Source organism: Leptonotus elevatus, chromosome 3, assembly GCF_054856555.1.
Source record: "Leptonotus elevatus isolate MCC_2025b chromosome 3, RoL_Lele_1.0, whole genome shotgun sequence".
NCBI classification, from domain to species: domain Eukaryota; kingdom Metazoa; phylum Chordata; class Actinopteri; order Syngnathiformes; family Syngnathidae; genus Leptonotus; species Leptonotus elevatus.
In genome coordinates, this window is record NC_141241.1 from 23,780,845 (window position 1) to 23,798,944 (window position 18,100).

Sequence of the window (18,100 nt, forward strand, 5' to 3'; positions counted from 1 at the left end):
AGTAATGAGTAATCAGTAAGTTCATTCAAATGACAGTTGCATCATACCCTCTCAAACTGACCCCGTATCAAATCTAATAATTTCACTTGAAAATCGAAACGTCCTTGAATCGTTTTGGATCCAATGTATCGAAAACAAGTTTTTTTTTTTTAGATAGTTCCAGAACAACAACACTTTTAATATTTAAATGTGATCCTGTGACTTGTGCTCGACTATATTGATCAATCACTGGGGTATCAATATACAGTACAGCCAAAATGAATCATCATAATGTTTGATATGATTATTTCAATATCAATCTGCCCAACACAAGTTGCTATTTCGCGGAGAGATGCCAGCTGACATTCACAAGTCCTTGAGTCATGCAATGTCCTTCACTTTGACATCTCTTCCTAATGCATGTGTGTAGAGTGCACTGAAGCTGAGTGTGCATTTAGACACAATGGTTGGCAATTCTGCTCAAAACTACCAAGATTATGAATCTTGTTTAGGACCTTTTGTCTTTGTTCATATTTGGGTCTGGTCCTCCCACAGTCCAATACCACGAGGTTCTGAATCTCAGTATGGTTACGGTCAATTTTCTTGGTTGTGGAGGAACAAAAAGATGCTACTTGTGGAACCCACATACGCCGGGAGTACAAATCAAATCCCTCCGGCTCTGAGACGTGTTTGGAATGTACATTCATCATTTTCCTACGCACACCCACTGTACCTATCTGTGGCCCAGCATTGCTGTCATCGTCCACCGCGGCTTCCTGTGTCGTGACAGCTCGGCGTTTGATCCTCAGCTGTGTCGCCACCCTCCGCTCACCAGGAATTGTAAGACCTCAGTCTCCTGCTCCCTTACCCCTCCACCTCCCGCATCACCAGCATTCATCTTGCCCTTCCATGTATGCAGGGGAAGAACTGCTCACTGGTGTGCCTCTTCACTTTTGTGGATGGATGCTCTGGATAAAAGCTCATGTTTGACTTCATCTCCTTCAACAACAATACACTGACTTGTAGTGAGGTGGGTCTTGTTTAAGAAAGTGTGACGGGAACAGAGATTTTTTTTTTAGTTATCCTAAACGCGACAAAAATAATTAGTATATATAAATAATTAGTAGCCACGTGCAAACCCTAAGCAAGGCACCTACAGTAAAGCCTAAATTATTAATTCATTATTGACTTAAACCAGTGCTTCTCAATGATTTTTTGTTAGGCCCCTCCAGGATGAAGAAAATATCCCCTCCCCTCAGCTCCCCTCCCTGTAAATGACAATAAAAATGATTTAAGATTGCCTTGTTTCCTTGGCACATTGCGTTTACAAATTTGTTGTCGTGTAATAAGCCTAATGGAAGTTACACGTGAAGACTGACTGGGTCCTAGAGCCTGCCCTGTTCCTACATTGTAACAAGTATAGAGGGGAAATCAAGCCAAAAAAGTTCTCTAGACTGTGTCTCCCACTATTTTCTTATTAATATTGCATTTGTGGACTATAAATGAAGCAGCAAAAGCCACCTGTTTTGCCACTTTGCCACTGGCGGCCATTTTGCCACTTGACATCACAGTGCCTAATGCTGCATTCGTGGAAAGTGGGAAGTCAGACTTCTCCGACTTCATACCAGGAAGTGTGTACGGCAACGCCCTCTTAAACCTGAACCTGAGCCTGACTTTGCCGACCAACTTTAATGTGACCTCACTCTCCAATGGCGACCCCTTTGAAAACGGACCATGAATGGTAAAGCAAAATTTACTTGAGTATAAAACTAGATAGCTTTCTTCATTTATAAATATTCAACATAACTTGACGTAACACAAGGTATGTGACAGTATGCTGATACTGTATGGAATGCTTATGAAATAAGATAAATACACAAATGAAGCTAAATTGTGAGAAGGCAAGTTTGCTGGAGGTCTAAATGTGTTTGTAAAGAATAGACCAAAAAATAAATAAATATCACTATCCACCGTTTTGGTTGTTTACTTTCGCCCCGAACGCTTTCAGGTCGAAAATATACCATATACCAAAAAAGAAAATTATTGAATTGATTTCCCCTTTAAGAGCAAATCTTAAAAAGCACATTTCAGCCAAACTACTCGAGAATTTCACTTCTATAGCAGACTTGGGAAATATGTTTAGTTAGGATATTTACTTTACAGAGTATACCTTTATCTTATTTAGTTGATGTATGAGTTGAGGAAAGGATGGATTTGAATACAATGAGATGTTTTTCTATGTACACATTTATATTTTATATACACTGTACAATAAAAAAGAAAAAGAAACAAAAGTTCAGTATTTCACATTGTGCACCTTACAGATGTGTAACATTGAAACATGGGCCAAAGACAGATAGATTTACCCAATTACAATTAATTCTGCCCATACTGGACAATGCATTGTAATTTATACAGTGTGTACATTAGATATTGCTGGATATGCTCTCTTTCATTGAAACGGTCCTTCTGTAATAAATTAGACAATAGTGTCTATCTCGAAAGATGTTTTGCCTCATTTTTTAGGTGAAACCCTGACAGTTATAGCTAACCAGAATTCATAGCTGCATTCATTATCAAGGTGACTTTCCATATGCATTTGGAATGTCATCGCTGTTGTTAATCATGCCTTGTTTAGCGCACATGGCCATCAGCACAAACAAGCAACTAGGTTTGCAGTTTATTTTGGGACAAAGTGACGCGCTCCGCTGACCTGTCGTGATGCAGAGAGGTGATGACTATGTTCCGTCTCACCTTTCAAAGCAGGGTGGGTTCTGGACATGGAACGTGTTGTGCCAGATAGCATGTGTGCATGCTGGGGGTGTTTTGAGTCAATGCCAGCAGTAGCACAGTTAGTTGCTTTGGTCCAAATCTAAAATCTGTCAGTGTTTTCTTTGTAAGCTTAAGCTACCAGCTGCCATCCTTATATTATTAAAATAACCCTGTTATTTATTATTGAGAGAGGTTTGGTCCAGCATTGCCATACAAGTGCAGACATGACAAAACATGGAAAAAGTAATTAAAGTTAACAAACAGTTTTCTTACACATGGGCTTCCTATGATCACACACGCACGCACGCACGCACACACAAATACTAGACTTTCCTTTATTCATTCACAAAGTACAATGAAAAAAAAACAATGATTGAAGGGCAGGTCTTTTCTGGTTCAATGAAACAAATAACTGGAAGACAAAATTCCAGAATGGAGCAAAATCCAAACGGACCAAACTTCATCTGCTGATGGCAAAGAGTTAGATTTGGCAGCTGAATAGAAGGCAGAAGTGAACCTTTCCGGACGTATTTTGAAACGCCTGACAAAAAGCTGTATTGTTTTGACTAATCATGCAGTTTTAGCCCAATAGCCAACGGTGATCAACCCCGAGAGCGCTGCCTAATGAAAATCTTTACTCTGATATTATTCTTTGGAATGACTTAAAGACCCAGTGTGTAGTCCGTAGCGCCATCTAGTGGTCAAAGAATAGCATTAGAAGCACGCAGGAGTACGCACACTACGGTGGCTCAGAGAGACCACATTTCGCAAGCCTACCACCAATTCTTATTTTGCGTCAACAAACGAGTATCTCGGCGAGCGGTGGGGACTTAGACCGAGCGAGCCGGAATTAGCCAGAGCAGCTAGCGGCTAGCGGGAGTTAGTCGGAGCCAGGCTGGAGTGACTAACGAACGGCTAGTAAGAGTTAGTCGGAGCCATAGGCTGGAGTGGCTAACAGGAGCGGCTAGCGGGAGTTAGTCAGAGCCAGGCTAGAGTGGCTAACAAGAGCGGCTAGCAGGAGTTATCCGGAGCCATACGTTGGAATGGCTAACAAGAGCGGCTAGCGAGAGTTAGTCAGAGCCATACGTTGGAGTGGCTAACAAGAGCGGCTAATGGGAGGAGCGAGTAAAAAAAAAAAAAGCTAGTACAAGTTTGCTAGAGCAAAGCAGAAAGTGACAAGCGACGGGCCCGAATCACGGGAGTTACTGACGACCACCTGCTGGCCCCAGCTGTGGATTGCAAGCGGCGGTCGACCCATTGGGACCGATACTCGATGTAATACCACCCGGGCTAACTACATTCGTGAAGTTGTCCTTTGGGCGTCCGTAGCAGGTAGATGGCGGTGAAACATGGCAACTCTAGTAAGGTGAGACTACAGCCATGGAATATAATTAGTGATTACTAGACCTACGAAAATGTACGTTGATGTGATAGAAAATCTATATTTTTGCCTATTATGGAAATCAATAGTGGGTTATTAAATTGAATGAATTATTAGTTGACCACTAGATGGCACTAGGGATGACTGAATGTCTCTTTAAAATGCATCATTTGATCAATCTTGAATCATTAATGTTCGAGCTGAAAATGCTCCCTCGTCCATTTATCGATGCACACAATCATCACAACTTCCACATTGTGAAGCTGGCTTTTGCTTATTTTCTGTCTGGAATAACATCTCAATTCTTGCTTATTTTTTGTAAACAAAAGATAACACATCAATCATTTCTACTCTTTTTTTTTTCTGCTCAAGAACCCAGGCCAGTGTTTTTTTTAAGTAGCTTAGTGGCCGAGTACTGGAGGTTTTGTCATTGCATCCTCCTCTTTTTTTTTTCTTTTTCAGAACTTCATTTGGGGGTCACAGCACATCACCCACAGCACACACAGACAACGAGAGGTTCCAGTCAAGGTAGATGATTACACAGCTGCCAGAGCAAAAAGAAAAAAGTCCACGTTACATCCATTCCGTTTTAAAAGGATCTCATTTCATTCATCAACTTCCTGATGCTTGGGGCATTATCAGGATGTAGACTGGCAGTGACAGCAACAGCAGAGAGGGATGCTCCCTCACGCCAACATCAGATGGGGCAGTGCCGTTGGCCGCGTCTGACCTCCATGGTCATCACCATACAGGAGTTTTGGATTCATCCCTTTTTGGTTAACAGTTTGTACTCGTGTGTGACAAGAGGTACAGCTCTCGTGTTTAACACTAGGAGTGGTTGACAAGAAAGACACATTGGCATCGTGAACCCAAAAAAAAAAAAAAAATCTCATAAAAAGACAGTACAAGGAGGAAGTGGGTGGACATCAAATACATTTAAAGGTCAGAGGAATGAGAGGGGGTCAAGTGGGTTATCACTGTTTGACAAGGAGGGGAATTTAGGAGTACAGGATTTCAAAGAGGCCTGAGAACAAAGAGGCGACACACACTTGTCTGCAGCTCCAGGGCACGGGGAACAGAGCCTGCACGCTCCCTCAGGCCTTGAGTGCATGCCACTGGGCCACGGCCGTGCGAGGATGACCCATCATGTCTTTCCAATGTTTCACCTCCGCCGGGCCGCTCTTCCATGAGAGATAAATCTGACAGGGGAAGAGACTACGTTAGCTCATGTACTGTGTCACTAACAGAGTAATGGCTTTTTGAGAAGAGCCTGGCAATGTAGTGTCGTTAAATCCCGTGAATAACACTCATTTGCTCCCAAAAATGTATAAAAACGTTCTATTCTAAATATCGTCATGGTCCCAAAAACACATTTATACGTTTTTTATGTTTGTTTGTTTTTATGCTAGAGCAGTGGTGTCAAAGTCCGGTCCTCGAGGGCCTGAGTCCTGCATGTTTTAGAGGTTTCCCATGTTCAACACAGCTGATTCATATTTAAGCTCATCAGCAAGCTCTGCAGGAGCCTGATAATGATCCTGATCATTGAATCAGGTGTGTTGAAGTAGAAAAACCTCGAAAACATGCAGGACTCCAGGATCGAATCTTGACACCTGTGCTAGAGCATACAGAAGGCTTTGATGCAGCTTTTGACCTGAAGAGGTTGTTTCAAGCAATGGTAGTTATTACAAAAAAACGGCCAGCAGGTGACAGAAGAGTATAAGAGATCAGCCAGGGCCATGGTGCAAAAAGCTCTTTCCTCACAGATTTGTGAATAATGATGAAATTGAGCTATATTCTCATGCTAATTGCTGCAAAACGGAAACATACAAATATATACCCCCCCCCGGATATAAGAAAAATCCCGTAAAACAGCAGGGAGTGAAATGGGTTGCTTCAGTGAAAATGGCTGGGAGTGAATGAGTTAAAAAATAATAATAATAAAGATTCCAAATCAAAGGGTCGAGTGAGGGTGGGTCAATTATAAAGGGGGCTTAATAAATGAAAACTTTTCACATTGTTTGACATTTACCAGTAGGGGAGACCGGGGCATAATGTCACATGGGTAAGTTGTCACATTGTATTGATCTTTTCCACTGAAGGGCACATCTAAAAAGTGGAATACTATTTTTCTTCTTTTATATGGTCAGGGGTCGTGTCCTGACTGAGAAGAGAATCACATATTGTGAGGTGAGATGAGCGCTAAATAACCCATTTTGCAAAACCCAACATAAAATAAACAAAACAAAACAAGTGTCTTCCAGATAAAAATCTTAGCAGCGGCACAGGTGATCTTGTTAGAGGACAGATTCGGGCATCTTGTCATAAATCAATCTTTGTTCTGTTTTAAAGTTAAACAAGAGTTAGTACTAGCAAACAAAAGTACTTTATGGCAAAATTCAGTCAACAATCAGTCATTGTGGGATTTGTTGTCACGCAACATATGCAAATGATGAAAATGCACCCCTAGCAATTTGGATGGTGAGTCTGACTAGTGAGGATTTTTTTTTATCAGGTTTTGTTTGAGTGTTTATGAATTTTGTTGTTGTTGGAACTATGTCAGGGCGTGTTTATATGACGGTGTATTAGGGCCGCATATAAATATATTTTAGAGGGTGGGGGCAATAATCCGAGAAAAAAACTCAAAAAAATCTGAGTTTATAAAGTGGCAAATTTGCGAGAAAAAACTCAGAAACTTACGAGAAACACACGTAGCGTACTACTCGGATGTTTGTGCAAATACTTTTCGGTCGGGTTTTCAAATAAGGAGATAGTAATTGCTTTAGCATAGATTAACCATATCATGTTAAGCATTCGCACTTTGAAGCGTTGGGTACTGCCAGCGACAAAGATTTGTTAAAATGCATAATTACTTGTACATTTATGTTTCCAGAATTATTATTTACACATTCATACATTTTAGTATTATTTTGTAGTTAATGTGTCAAATCTGCTGCTCTCTGTCATTCACTTGCATTTACCTAAAGTATGCCAGCTTCTGATTGGTTAGTGTTTAGTCAGCTGATCAGGAAGTGTTTATGACGAGTAAAGTTTAAATAAAAAATGAATCCGTCTCCATCCTGCCTTTTCATTTTATAAACAGTACCCCATTAACCACCAACGAATCCTCACATTGGACTATAACTACACTATGTGTATTTCTCATAAGTTTCTGAGTTTTTTTTCTCGCAAATCTGCCACTTTATAAAGAGGCAAATTTATGAGTTTTTTTCTATCTCGAAATTTTGCCCCCCCCCCCCCCTAAAAAAAATTAAATAATCATATGTGGCCCTAATACGCCGTCGTATGTTTAAGTATCATGATGTATATATATATATATAAAAAAAGGTATAACAGGCATTTGAGGCAGAGAATCATGGCCTACGATTCCAACAGTTTCTAAGGAATTCTAAATTCAATGGCTATTTTCAAATTTTCAAACTCAATGATAAACATTTTCTTTGGCTGACTTCAATGTTCACTTTCAAGTAAAATTAAAATGGTGTCCTTGTTTTATTGGTTGCAAAATCCAGTGTGACGTCTTACCCCATATAGCGAGACAACTTACCTGATGGTGAGGCAACAGGTTACATGCTCACACTCATGAAAATATATAATACCTGAGAATTTGGTCTTTCGTTTGGTACACATTTTGTTGATATATGAATATAGAAAAGTGTAAAAAGTGTGACATCAAGCCCTGGTTTCCCATTCCTAGGCACTACCTCGGGGTTGTAAAAAAGAAAATAGCATAACTGATTAATGGTGGATTTCATATACAACGTAACTCAGTATGCTTCACTAACTGTGATTAAAAGTACAACATTTAAAAGCAATTACAAACAGAGTTAAAGCGAAAAGCAAAGTAAAGAAATAAAAAAAATAGCTTGCTGAAATGACTAAAAGAGCATTCAGTGTAAGAAAAAGATTTTGGAAAACTTGAATACTTAATCATTGGTATGGGAAAAGAGTGTCTTTATTCATTCATATTAATTACTCTGATAAAAAAAAGGATACCAGCAAATGCTTTTATACGTGATTTTAGGGGGGGGCGTATTATACACGGGTGTGCGTCATACACGGGATTTTACAGTAAATACGCTCAGTCTTCAGCTCAGCCCTGCTTGTAACACTAAGCCTGACATTCAAATCAGATATCAACAAATCCACAGCAGATGAAATAACACTAAAACGATTATTTCTCAACAATACTTTAAGACACAAAATATATATTTTTTAATTATGTGCCTGGTGCTGGTAAATACATTAAAACTGACACATTATAAGGTTAGGAGATACAAATGTGCTATAGAAACACCAAAGTATCTTTCTAATGTCTCAAGGAAATGTCCCATGAGTAGCACAGAACATGAGGATGCGTGATGAGGCCAATATATGATATACGACTCCTGTTAATCTATGTTGAAAATCAACGTCTTGGTGCCTAACATTCACACCTCTGGACAATTTTTAAATGCTGTAATATAATAACTACCGTTATCTAGTAGGGCTGGGTATCGATTATAATTTCCTCACAAGAGTTCTGTTCGATTTCGATTTTTTCCGATTTGTTTTGATTCACCTCAATTCAATACGATATTGATTAATTACAGAACGCCAATTATTCTTAAATATAAATATGAAGGACATGATAAAAACAATAAATTTCCAATACAATTTTGCAGAGGCAGTAACTGGTTAAATGATTTCGTTTTTTTATGAAAGTAACCTGTTTTATAATCACTTAAGTGCTACACAAACAAAAATGTAAGACTTTAAAAGAGAGTAATGTTTTGTTTGTTTGTTCTATTTTCTCCCCATACAGAGAAAGCATGTGTTAATATAGTTTGAATGTATGGCATCTTGTATCTGATTATCAAATATCTCGAGGTCAGGCTGAGTGTCCTCTTTTTTTGGGGGGGGGGGGGGTAAAAATATGGTCACCCTATGATACGTTGTACACTCGCCTGCCGACACACACATTTGTAATTGGTGTGTGCGTCTGCCTGCCTACCCAAACCTAGAGCTCACTGCACGTCACCGGTGACAGGTGACACAAAAATCAAAACCCTATCATGCAACGGAAAATCATATTTAGAATATTTTGAATCCTAGGAAAAACTGTGGCCGATACTTCCCACTTGTGAAATGTTACGGCAGAACCGTTTTAATGAATGAATGCTTTAACGTGATAATAGTCATATTATTATTGGAACTAATATTATTATCATCATCATCATCACCATCATTATTATTATTATTATTATTATTATTGGAACATGGGAGTATTATGTTGGCTGCAAAAAAACAGGGATAAGCATGTTTGATACCACTCTTCTTTTTACAACCGATACTCTTTGAGTAGTCACCAATACTGATACCAGATACCACTAGTAAATAAAATTCCCCACCCAAAAATGACACATGATTTTAAAGAAAGACCTTTATACCCTAATATATAAATGTTCCTTATCATTGCATGAAATTAATGGCAATTCATATCATTTCTAATTTCTTGTTCCTGATGCAGGAGGGCAGCCGATAATGGTATCGGTCCCCGCTGGAAGTACCGATACCTTCAAATAAGGCAACGATACCAATAGCTGGTATTGATATTCGCCCATAGTCAGGATGGTACCACCTCTGCCAAGCAAAAAACCAAGCAGATGTCATGCCACGGCGCGGGAGCGGGGGCCCCAAAACAAATTCTGCTTCGGGCCCCTTAAAGGCTTGTGCCACCACTTACAAAGTGAGTTGAAGCAATATTACAATATACAGGAGGTTAGAATGAAGATTTCAACTGACATGTGCCAGCAGGGGTCAGTAGAGACTAGCTGGGTGATTACGTGAAGCTGGCCTGTCACGGAGTCCAAAATACACACAGGAAGAGGAAGAGGCAGGAAGGAGCGAAGAAGAGGGAAGGAGATACCTTTCCAATGACATCATTGCGACTAAGCCTGTCCTTGTCCATGACAGTGATAATTATGGTGGTCTCCCTCAGCACGTGGGCAGGCACGTCGAAGGGAAAGGACTCGTTGAAAACTGGGTTGAGACAACGCTTCATTACCACCGTCTTTTTCTTCTCCACACGCTTGTCCTTGTTCATCAACCACACCTTCACATAGGGATCTGCCACCAGCAATAGGACTTGTTAAAATTCCATTGGACGTGTACGGTGTCATGGATTTCATTGAATATTTCAATTAACGGTACCAGGTGCGTACCAGAAGTGCCTCCAATGTCCATGGCTTTGAGGTTGCGGGCTTTGACGATGCTCACAGTGATAGTGTTGGCGGTGGGGTTGTAGCTCAGAGACACCAACAGATCCCCTCGGCTTCCCTGGACAAATCATACACAACAGTCACCTGTTTATTTGTAATGCTCGTTCCAATTGTTCTCCCTTCTTCTTCTTCCTCCAGCAGTCTGTGTTCAAACCACCAAGCTGTCACAATTCGCTTCCATCCTCTCCCACATCTCATCTCCCCCGGGACCGCCACAGCAGCCAGCAGTGACATCACCCATTACATTCCGTCCCCTCCTCCCATCCCACTCCATCCCTTCTGCCACCTCTTCTCTTTTCTCCCCTTTACTCACGCTGCCGTCGCTGCATGGTTTCAACTCCTTCCAGAAAGTCTGCATGTTGGCCAGATCCAATTTGTTGAGGGGGATGGACACCTCTCCGATGGGGTCGTTCCTGCTGAAGCGGTCATAATCGAGAACCTGCAGGTATAGAGTTCTCTGGACCACTTTCTCAAATGGGAACCCTAAAATAGAGTAGATGTCACATAAATGATCAGCAGGGAGTAGAAACATTTGTTGTAAAAGGTCCTCACCGAGAATATGTACTGCAATCGAGGTTAGTAGTTTGTTCACAAAAACGAAAGAAATAATTAAAACGGAAACTGAAATATACATTTCCTTTCACAAAGTGAAATAAAAAGATCAGTGCTTCTAAGAAAATGATAACTAACCTTAAACTGCCTCTTACTTATTTGACTTACGTAACTATAATTATAGCAAAAATGTCCTTCATTTTCGTCTTTGTGAATTAATTTCATAAATTAATTTTTGGGGTGCATTTTAAAAGGATTTATTTTGGTATTACTGTTCAATCATACCATACAGAAAAACAGTTGAACAGGCTTTTGAGAATTGGACTTTAATACACAATACCGTACTCCACAAATACTCAATTATAAAATAAACACAAACTAAAACTAATACTAAATCTAATGAAAATTAAACTTGAAAAAAAAAACCTGGATTAAAATGAGCTGAACATAAAAAAAAAAGTCTACATGATAATCTATAATGAAAAAAACTAAACAAAACGAAAACACATTATAACCCTGACTGAAATATAATGTACGAATATATATACTGTACAAACAACTACAGGTATCTTTACATTAGGGGTGTCAGACGATAAAATTTTAAATCACAATAAATTGCATGAATTCAATAGTTAATTTACGATTACGATCACAAATGTTATATCTGTTCTAAATGTACAATAAAATATTTTTCCCCCACTTTTTTCATACTCTTGTTAAAATAAAAGTGGAAAAAAATGTTAAACTAATAGAAATATGGCTGCATCTTTTAGTCATTGATACAGTAATTTCATAAAAATTCATAAAATTTAGTTAAAATTAAAAAGATGTACTGTAAAAAACAAGTGTGATATTGATTTGTGTTGAGGTCATTAATCTGCCACTAGATGGCATAAATGCATTTGTAAGATGTTGGTGACAGCTCATTGCATTTTTCTTCATTTACTTGTGAAATCCTTCACATTTTTAAAACTGCAAAATACAACTTGACCCTTGTTCCCACAAATATATGCATTATTTTTAAATTTATTACAACAAAATTTTGACGTGGACATGTCTGCTGCATTGTGACTGGAATTTCCCCAGTACAGGCTTTCCAAGTAAGGGGCGGTCATTAATTGCGCATAAAAAAATTAGTGGTGTCAAAGGAACTTTAAATGAACTCACAATTAACGCACTAATTTTGACACTGCTAATATATATATATATATATATATATATATATGAGCAGTGTCAAAATTTGTATATATATATAAATAAATATATATATTTATAGATATACATAAAAAAATATATATATATATATAAATAAATATATATATTTATAGATATAAATGAATAAATAAATAAATAAATATATATATATATATATATATATATATATATATATATATATATATATATATATATATATATATATATATATATATATATATATATATATATATATATATAAAAGATTATCTGCCAAACCTTCAAATAGAAAGGTCTCATTCCAATGTGGATTGAGGTTCTTCCTCTTCACTTTGGTCTCCAATTTGTGCTTCTTGTCAGGCAGCAGGTAGAGTTTGACAAAGGGGTCAGAAGTGCCGGAAAAGTCCTTGGCAGGCAATTCCTGGCCCTTGAGGATTTTGACGGTGAGGGTGGAGTCCTGGAAGCTGTATCCCACGCTGAACTGAATGCGACCCAACTTCTCGCACACTGGACCCTCGTGTTCATCCTCTTCTGAGCCTGGAGACAACTGGGAGAGATAACGACAATGAATTTTCTAGTTTGAGTTCATGAATTGAAATACATGATGTTTAGCAGCGGTTTTCAGAATGATTCGATAAATTCCCCTTGTTCCAAATAGAGTTAATTTGATCAGACATGTTAAAATTTAGTTTGTTTTAATCCAGTTTCAATCACGCTTGTTAGTTTTTGTCATAGTCAAACTCATCCTGTTTTTATTTAGCCAACTTTTAGTCGAAGAAAATATAATATAATAAGATAATTTTATTCATCTAGTTTTTGTCAACAAAATCTGTCAACATTTTAGTGTAGTTTTAGTCAGGACAATTATTGTGCCCCTGTATATTTTTTTGTCAGCAGATAATGTTGAACATTTCAGATCTAAAACTATTTCACATAACATTTTCTCTCATCTTTTTGATGAAAAACAACCTCACACACAATTAGAGTATATCAACAAGTGGCTACTATGGCTCCATGCTACGAGCTAGCTAGTATTAGTTAGCGGTCGGATAAACACTATTGTTGGAACATTATAGCTGTTGGATTAATTAGGTTATAACTATAATTTACTTTATTTTTATTTATTTATTTTTTACCTTTTACCGTGTCTGTGCATGTTGCACTCGCTAGCTACAGATTTGAAAGGGAGTGCATGTCACATGACAGTGTCAAAGTGACAGATTAGAAGAGACAGGATTTTACAAAATCACATCATTTTCATTTTGTTTTTGTTCATGAACTAAAGTGACCATAGCTTTAAGTCCAGTTTTTATTAAGGTAAGTACTTTTTCGTCTCGTCTTTATTAGTCGATGAAAATGCATACTGATTTAGCTCCAGTAATGAAGGTTTTAGTCTCGTCTAGTCATCCGGTGAAAAATGCGTGTTGACAAAAATATTTTTGTTTAGCTTTTATTAATGAAATTAACACTAGTTCTAAAAAAATAAATAAAATAAACTTGGTCAGCGTAAAAGAAATTGGGCAATACCAGAAAGAGGTAAAATCATGCATTACTGTAAACAATGACACAGCTTAACGAACCCTTTTTGTGGGGAACTATTTACTGATTTAATAATCAACAATAATAATTGAGGGTGGGTGGTGCAAGTTACAACGAGTTGGTATGTGTGCAAGGCTCAATTGCCTGGTGTGCGGGCGATATTCACAGACTGTAATTTGTTTGTGACTGTGTAGTTTGGTCTCGTGGACTGGTTACCATGCATAATCTAATGAGATCCAGTACAATAACTCAAATATTCCGTGTTTTGGAACAGTCACAGAAGCAGAGGTGGCAAATCCAGGAACAGAAAGTAAAAATCTTGCCACAGTTTGGCTTTAGCCCAAGCAGCTCCCTAGCTAGCTCCCTAGCTAGCTCCCATGGTGCTCATTTACCTGCTTGGGAGCTAGCCAGCTAGCATCAGGGACTAAAGCCAAACTGGTTTTTACTTTCTACGCCTGGATTTGCCATCTCGGCACAGAAGTAGATATGACATGACTTGGGACGTGAATACTGACAAGAACAGACAACCAACCGAAGCAATGATCTGACAACAACAGAAAGAAACAGGAGAACTAAATGCAAGCATACTGATGAGACAACAAGGAACACCTGGACAAGAAGACACTAGTTGCTGAGGGAGCAACTTGGTAGACACAAGGGACCTGGCAGATGAGAACAGATGGACACAGAAAAAATAACACAGGGATAGACAACTGGCAGTTGTATATGTACTCTGTACTTACTTAGCTATTAAAAGGAGAAAATGATGGCACGATATAATTCAGATTCAAGGCGACAAGGGATAGTAGCAATGTTTCATGATAGGAATCAAATGACCAATCAGCATAGCGTATAGGCCCAGCCCCTTAAAACATCTATATTGATCCAAAACACCCACTAGCTTAGCATGTTATCATATGGCCAGTATCCATTGCGCTGAAGGGCAAGTGGGCATGGCTGCTGCGCTATGACAGGCCGATTATCTGTTGCTCGACTGACCCTCTGACTGATGGTGGCGCAGCCTTGAGGGAGGTGCAGAAATCCAGTTAAAATGTGCAATCTGTTGGGAAAAGAGCTGGGAGCATCACTCGAGGAACAGTCCCACATATTTCATATCCAATTCCATACTTTCCACACACATTTCAGCCTGCGCTGCCCAACCTTATTCTCCTTTGTTGAATGGATTGCTTTTCATTATTCAGTCTGACACTCTAAAATTACCTCCAAATGCGCGGACACGCATGCACGCCCATATTTTAACATTGGCTATCATGCTCTTTTTTTCCCCCAGCATCAGCCCTTAGCTTCCTTTCAGAAAATTATTGTATAGCTTGTAATTGCATTGTGTTATTGTGTTAAGTGTATTATCATATTTTACATTTTTCTAACAAGAAGAAAGCCAACAATAAACCAACAACCCAAAAAAGTATTTAAAAAATGTACTTCAAGTTTAATAATCAATAATAATGTTAATTTCTATAATGCTAATAATCCTAACCAAGCACAATTAAAATTCATTTATAAAAAAATATTTGACAGTTCATTTATCCTTATTAACACTGGTCTTCTTTTAATATGTTCATAATAAAATAATGAACAACACTTTTAAAGCACTTTTCAGGATGCAATGACATTTTTACAGGCTATAAGAGAGAACTATAGATGATTAGACAAACAAATCTAGTTTACGCAAGCAAGCCAACCCTCATTTTACTGCTATTGAAGATAATTTTTTTCCATTTGAGGGTATGCCGCACCACCTTGTACGTACGTCGTGTCGTGCCAAGAAATTCTGTCCTTGCGCCCTCATATCACATATACAATAAATGGGTTCGTTGATAGTGAGAGGCACATTGATTTCTAAGTGCAGTGTGAAAAGGCTTCACTTCAACATAGTTGTTTGGCACCACAAGATGGCATCAAAGTCATAAGTGGGTAAGTGGGGTTTCCATCCCCCCATTTTTATTCAAATTTTCAAGAAATTCAAAAATAAAACTGAATGGAAATGCTAGAAATTCCAAAAAGGGCCCAAAAGTAGCAAAAAAAGGAAAATTTGAATTTTGGCTATAAAAACAGGTTTCGCAAATAACCGCTGACATAACCGGATACACGTTTTGACTGGATATTACATCACACTTACGTTTGTAGTCGCAAAGCAATGGTGGACGATAAAGTAAGGTATGTTTGGGGGGACGACGAAACAGAAATCTTTTTGGAATTAATCAAAGAAGCGAATATTAATGCAATTTTAGATGGAAGACAGCAACGAAACGCTAAGTTTTATCAAGAATTACAAAAGCAAACTCATTTGACGTCATCGCCGGTGCAGTCGCTTCCTGTTTTTCTTCTTCATTTAAAGTACTGGTGGATACCATCTCTAAAAGAAGAACAGATGAAAACGGGCATTAAGTCGCATGTCTGTTTTGCACATTTTCAGTAAATTCGCTTAAAATGTTTTAAACAATTGGATGGAAACCTGAAGAGTGGCTACTTTAAATCACAGATGTCAAACTTAAGGCCCATCGGCCAGATCCGCCCACAACATCATTTTATGTGGCCCACAAAGGCAAATCATGTGTCAACTTCATGTGTTTTTCTTTCTGTTCTTCATTTTGAAAGGGGAAGACAACTGTAGACAACACAACAATTTTCTTTAAAATAGTATGTCCTATGCGGCCCCACTAGTCTAAACACGACATTCAGATTAATATCGTGCAACTGTGATGTCATTTTCATTGGACAGCAAGTGGCAAAATGGCCGCCCCTTTTGCATTTGGTATATTGACTTATCCATGAGGTCTACAGATCACACTTTCTGTCTCCTGTCTGTGATCATGGGGGAGGGATGGATCTGGAAATCTCAATCCAAGAGGATCACGATGATTCTGATCCAATTCAGCACACTTTTAAAATACTGGGATAGAAAATCCTGATCCATGGATCAGGAAGTGGGATTTGGAAATCTGGATCAGTTTAATCGGGATTTAAGTTTCTGAAATACTGGGCCCTGGTGGCCAGCACTTGCACCGCCAACGGACAATCACGTACCACGTGGATTCACTGTCATGTTTCATCCCTCCATGGCCAAACTGCAAAATGCCATCCATGGCTTGGTGAGCATCGCACATAATGTAAGCAGTGCCAGTGTCACTTCCTGATAAAGACCACATGAGCGACAGGATCTCCAGCCACCCTCCACCAACCTCAGTCAACCAAGATTTTGCACGGTTAGATTCACATACTGCCTGAATATTTTCATTGCGAAAAAAATAACAACTTCCACAGCACCGTCTTTCTTTCACAACTAATTAGCATACTGGGCTGAATAAGGCATATGTGTCTTAATCTTCTCAGTGTCTCACTTGAGGGTGATTACGCTTGGTCCCGGCTTAATCGCAACTACCCGCGGTACGTCACAGGTGGGGGGAAAATGGGGAATTTAGAAGAAGAAAAAAACATCCGTTAAAAAACAATGTTGTTTAAGAGTGTTGAGAGTTATTACATTTAATATATCCACTTATTCACATCTGACAAACAAACACCAAGCGATATGTCATAATCATTGCATTATTTAATTATTCATACATATTTTCAAAGAAATCTAATGCAACGCCAAGAAACCAAGGCACGAAACTACTACTACGGCCAGCCCTCAATTATTGAAACTGCTTTTAATTTGGCCACTTGGGGGCAGTAGATAGAAGGTTGTAAGCACAACACCGATGTTATTACATTTTGATTAGACTGCGCAAAACATTTGACTATTTATAGGTGATGCAAGTTGATTTAAAAACAAAGTGAAGTGTGAGAATTTCCATCCTTGAGCTATTTCAGAGACCTTTTCATCCCATTAGCGCTGAAGGTCATAAAAATTGACCAACAAGTGTAACTAAGCAAACACATACATTTTGAAAAGAGATGAGACACGAGATTTGCTCATGCAAGTGCCACGTGCACGTATCCGAGACCATATGAAACAAATCAATAGAAAATTGCCATTTTCTTGTAAATACATGTGCCTCTATAAGAATTCAGTAGGGAATTGCATTCAAAGATAATCGCCTCATGAGCCTCACTAGGCCTTACATGTGATGATATGATATGATGGTGATAATAATAATTAGACTTAACACCGATCTTATCTGCTGGATCGACATAGGACAATATTTAGCACTTTATGCAAAATTGGTGATCGGCTGTAATGTTTTAATTTGCCCTATCGATCATAACATCATTGATTAGCTCCATGAAATAAAACATTACATGTTATATTTAATGTTGATCAGGATTTTTTGGGAAGATTTTTTTTTTTTTTTTCGCTATTTGCCAGGCCAGTCGCTATCCCCCGCCAATGGACTGTAGAGCAGACATAAAAAGTTTTTTAAATAGATATATTGCTCCATCT

At 38.5% G+C, this 18,100-nt stretch overlaps 1 protein-coding gene across 2 annotated transcripts in view; it reads right to left on the minus strand.

Moving 5' to 3' along the window:
• Nucleotides 1-2,207: 2,207 nt before the first annotated feature.
• Nucleotides 2,208-18,100, minus strand: part of syt7b (synaptotagmin VIIb) — a 117,293-nt gene continuing 101,400 nt past the window's right edge. For both annotated transcript variants that reach the window (XM_086071595.1, XM_086071596.1), the window contains 5 exons: nucleotides 12,436-12,703; nucleotides 10,724-10,893; nucleotides 10,354-10,468; nucleotides 10,059-10,258; nucleotides 2,208-5,331 (listed from right to left, as the gene is read on the minus strand). In XM_086071595.1, coding sequence (XP_085927721.1) covers nucleotides 5,227-5,331; nucleotides 10,059-10,258; nucleotides 10,354-10,468; nucleotides 10,724-10,893; nucleotides 12,436-12,703 — 858 coding nt within the window. In that variant the 3' untranslated portion in view covers nucleotides 2,208-5,226. The remainder of the gene's footprint in view (nucleotides 5,332-10,058; nucleotides 10,259-10,353; nucleotides 10,469-10,723; nucleotides 10,894-12,435; nucleotides 12,704-18,100) is intronic.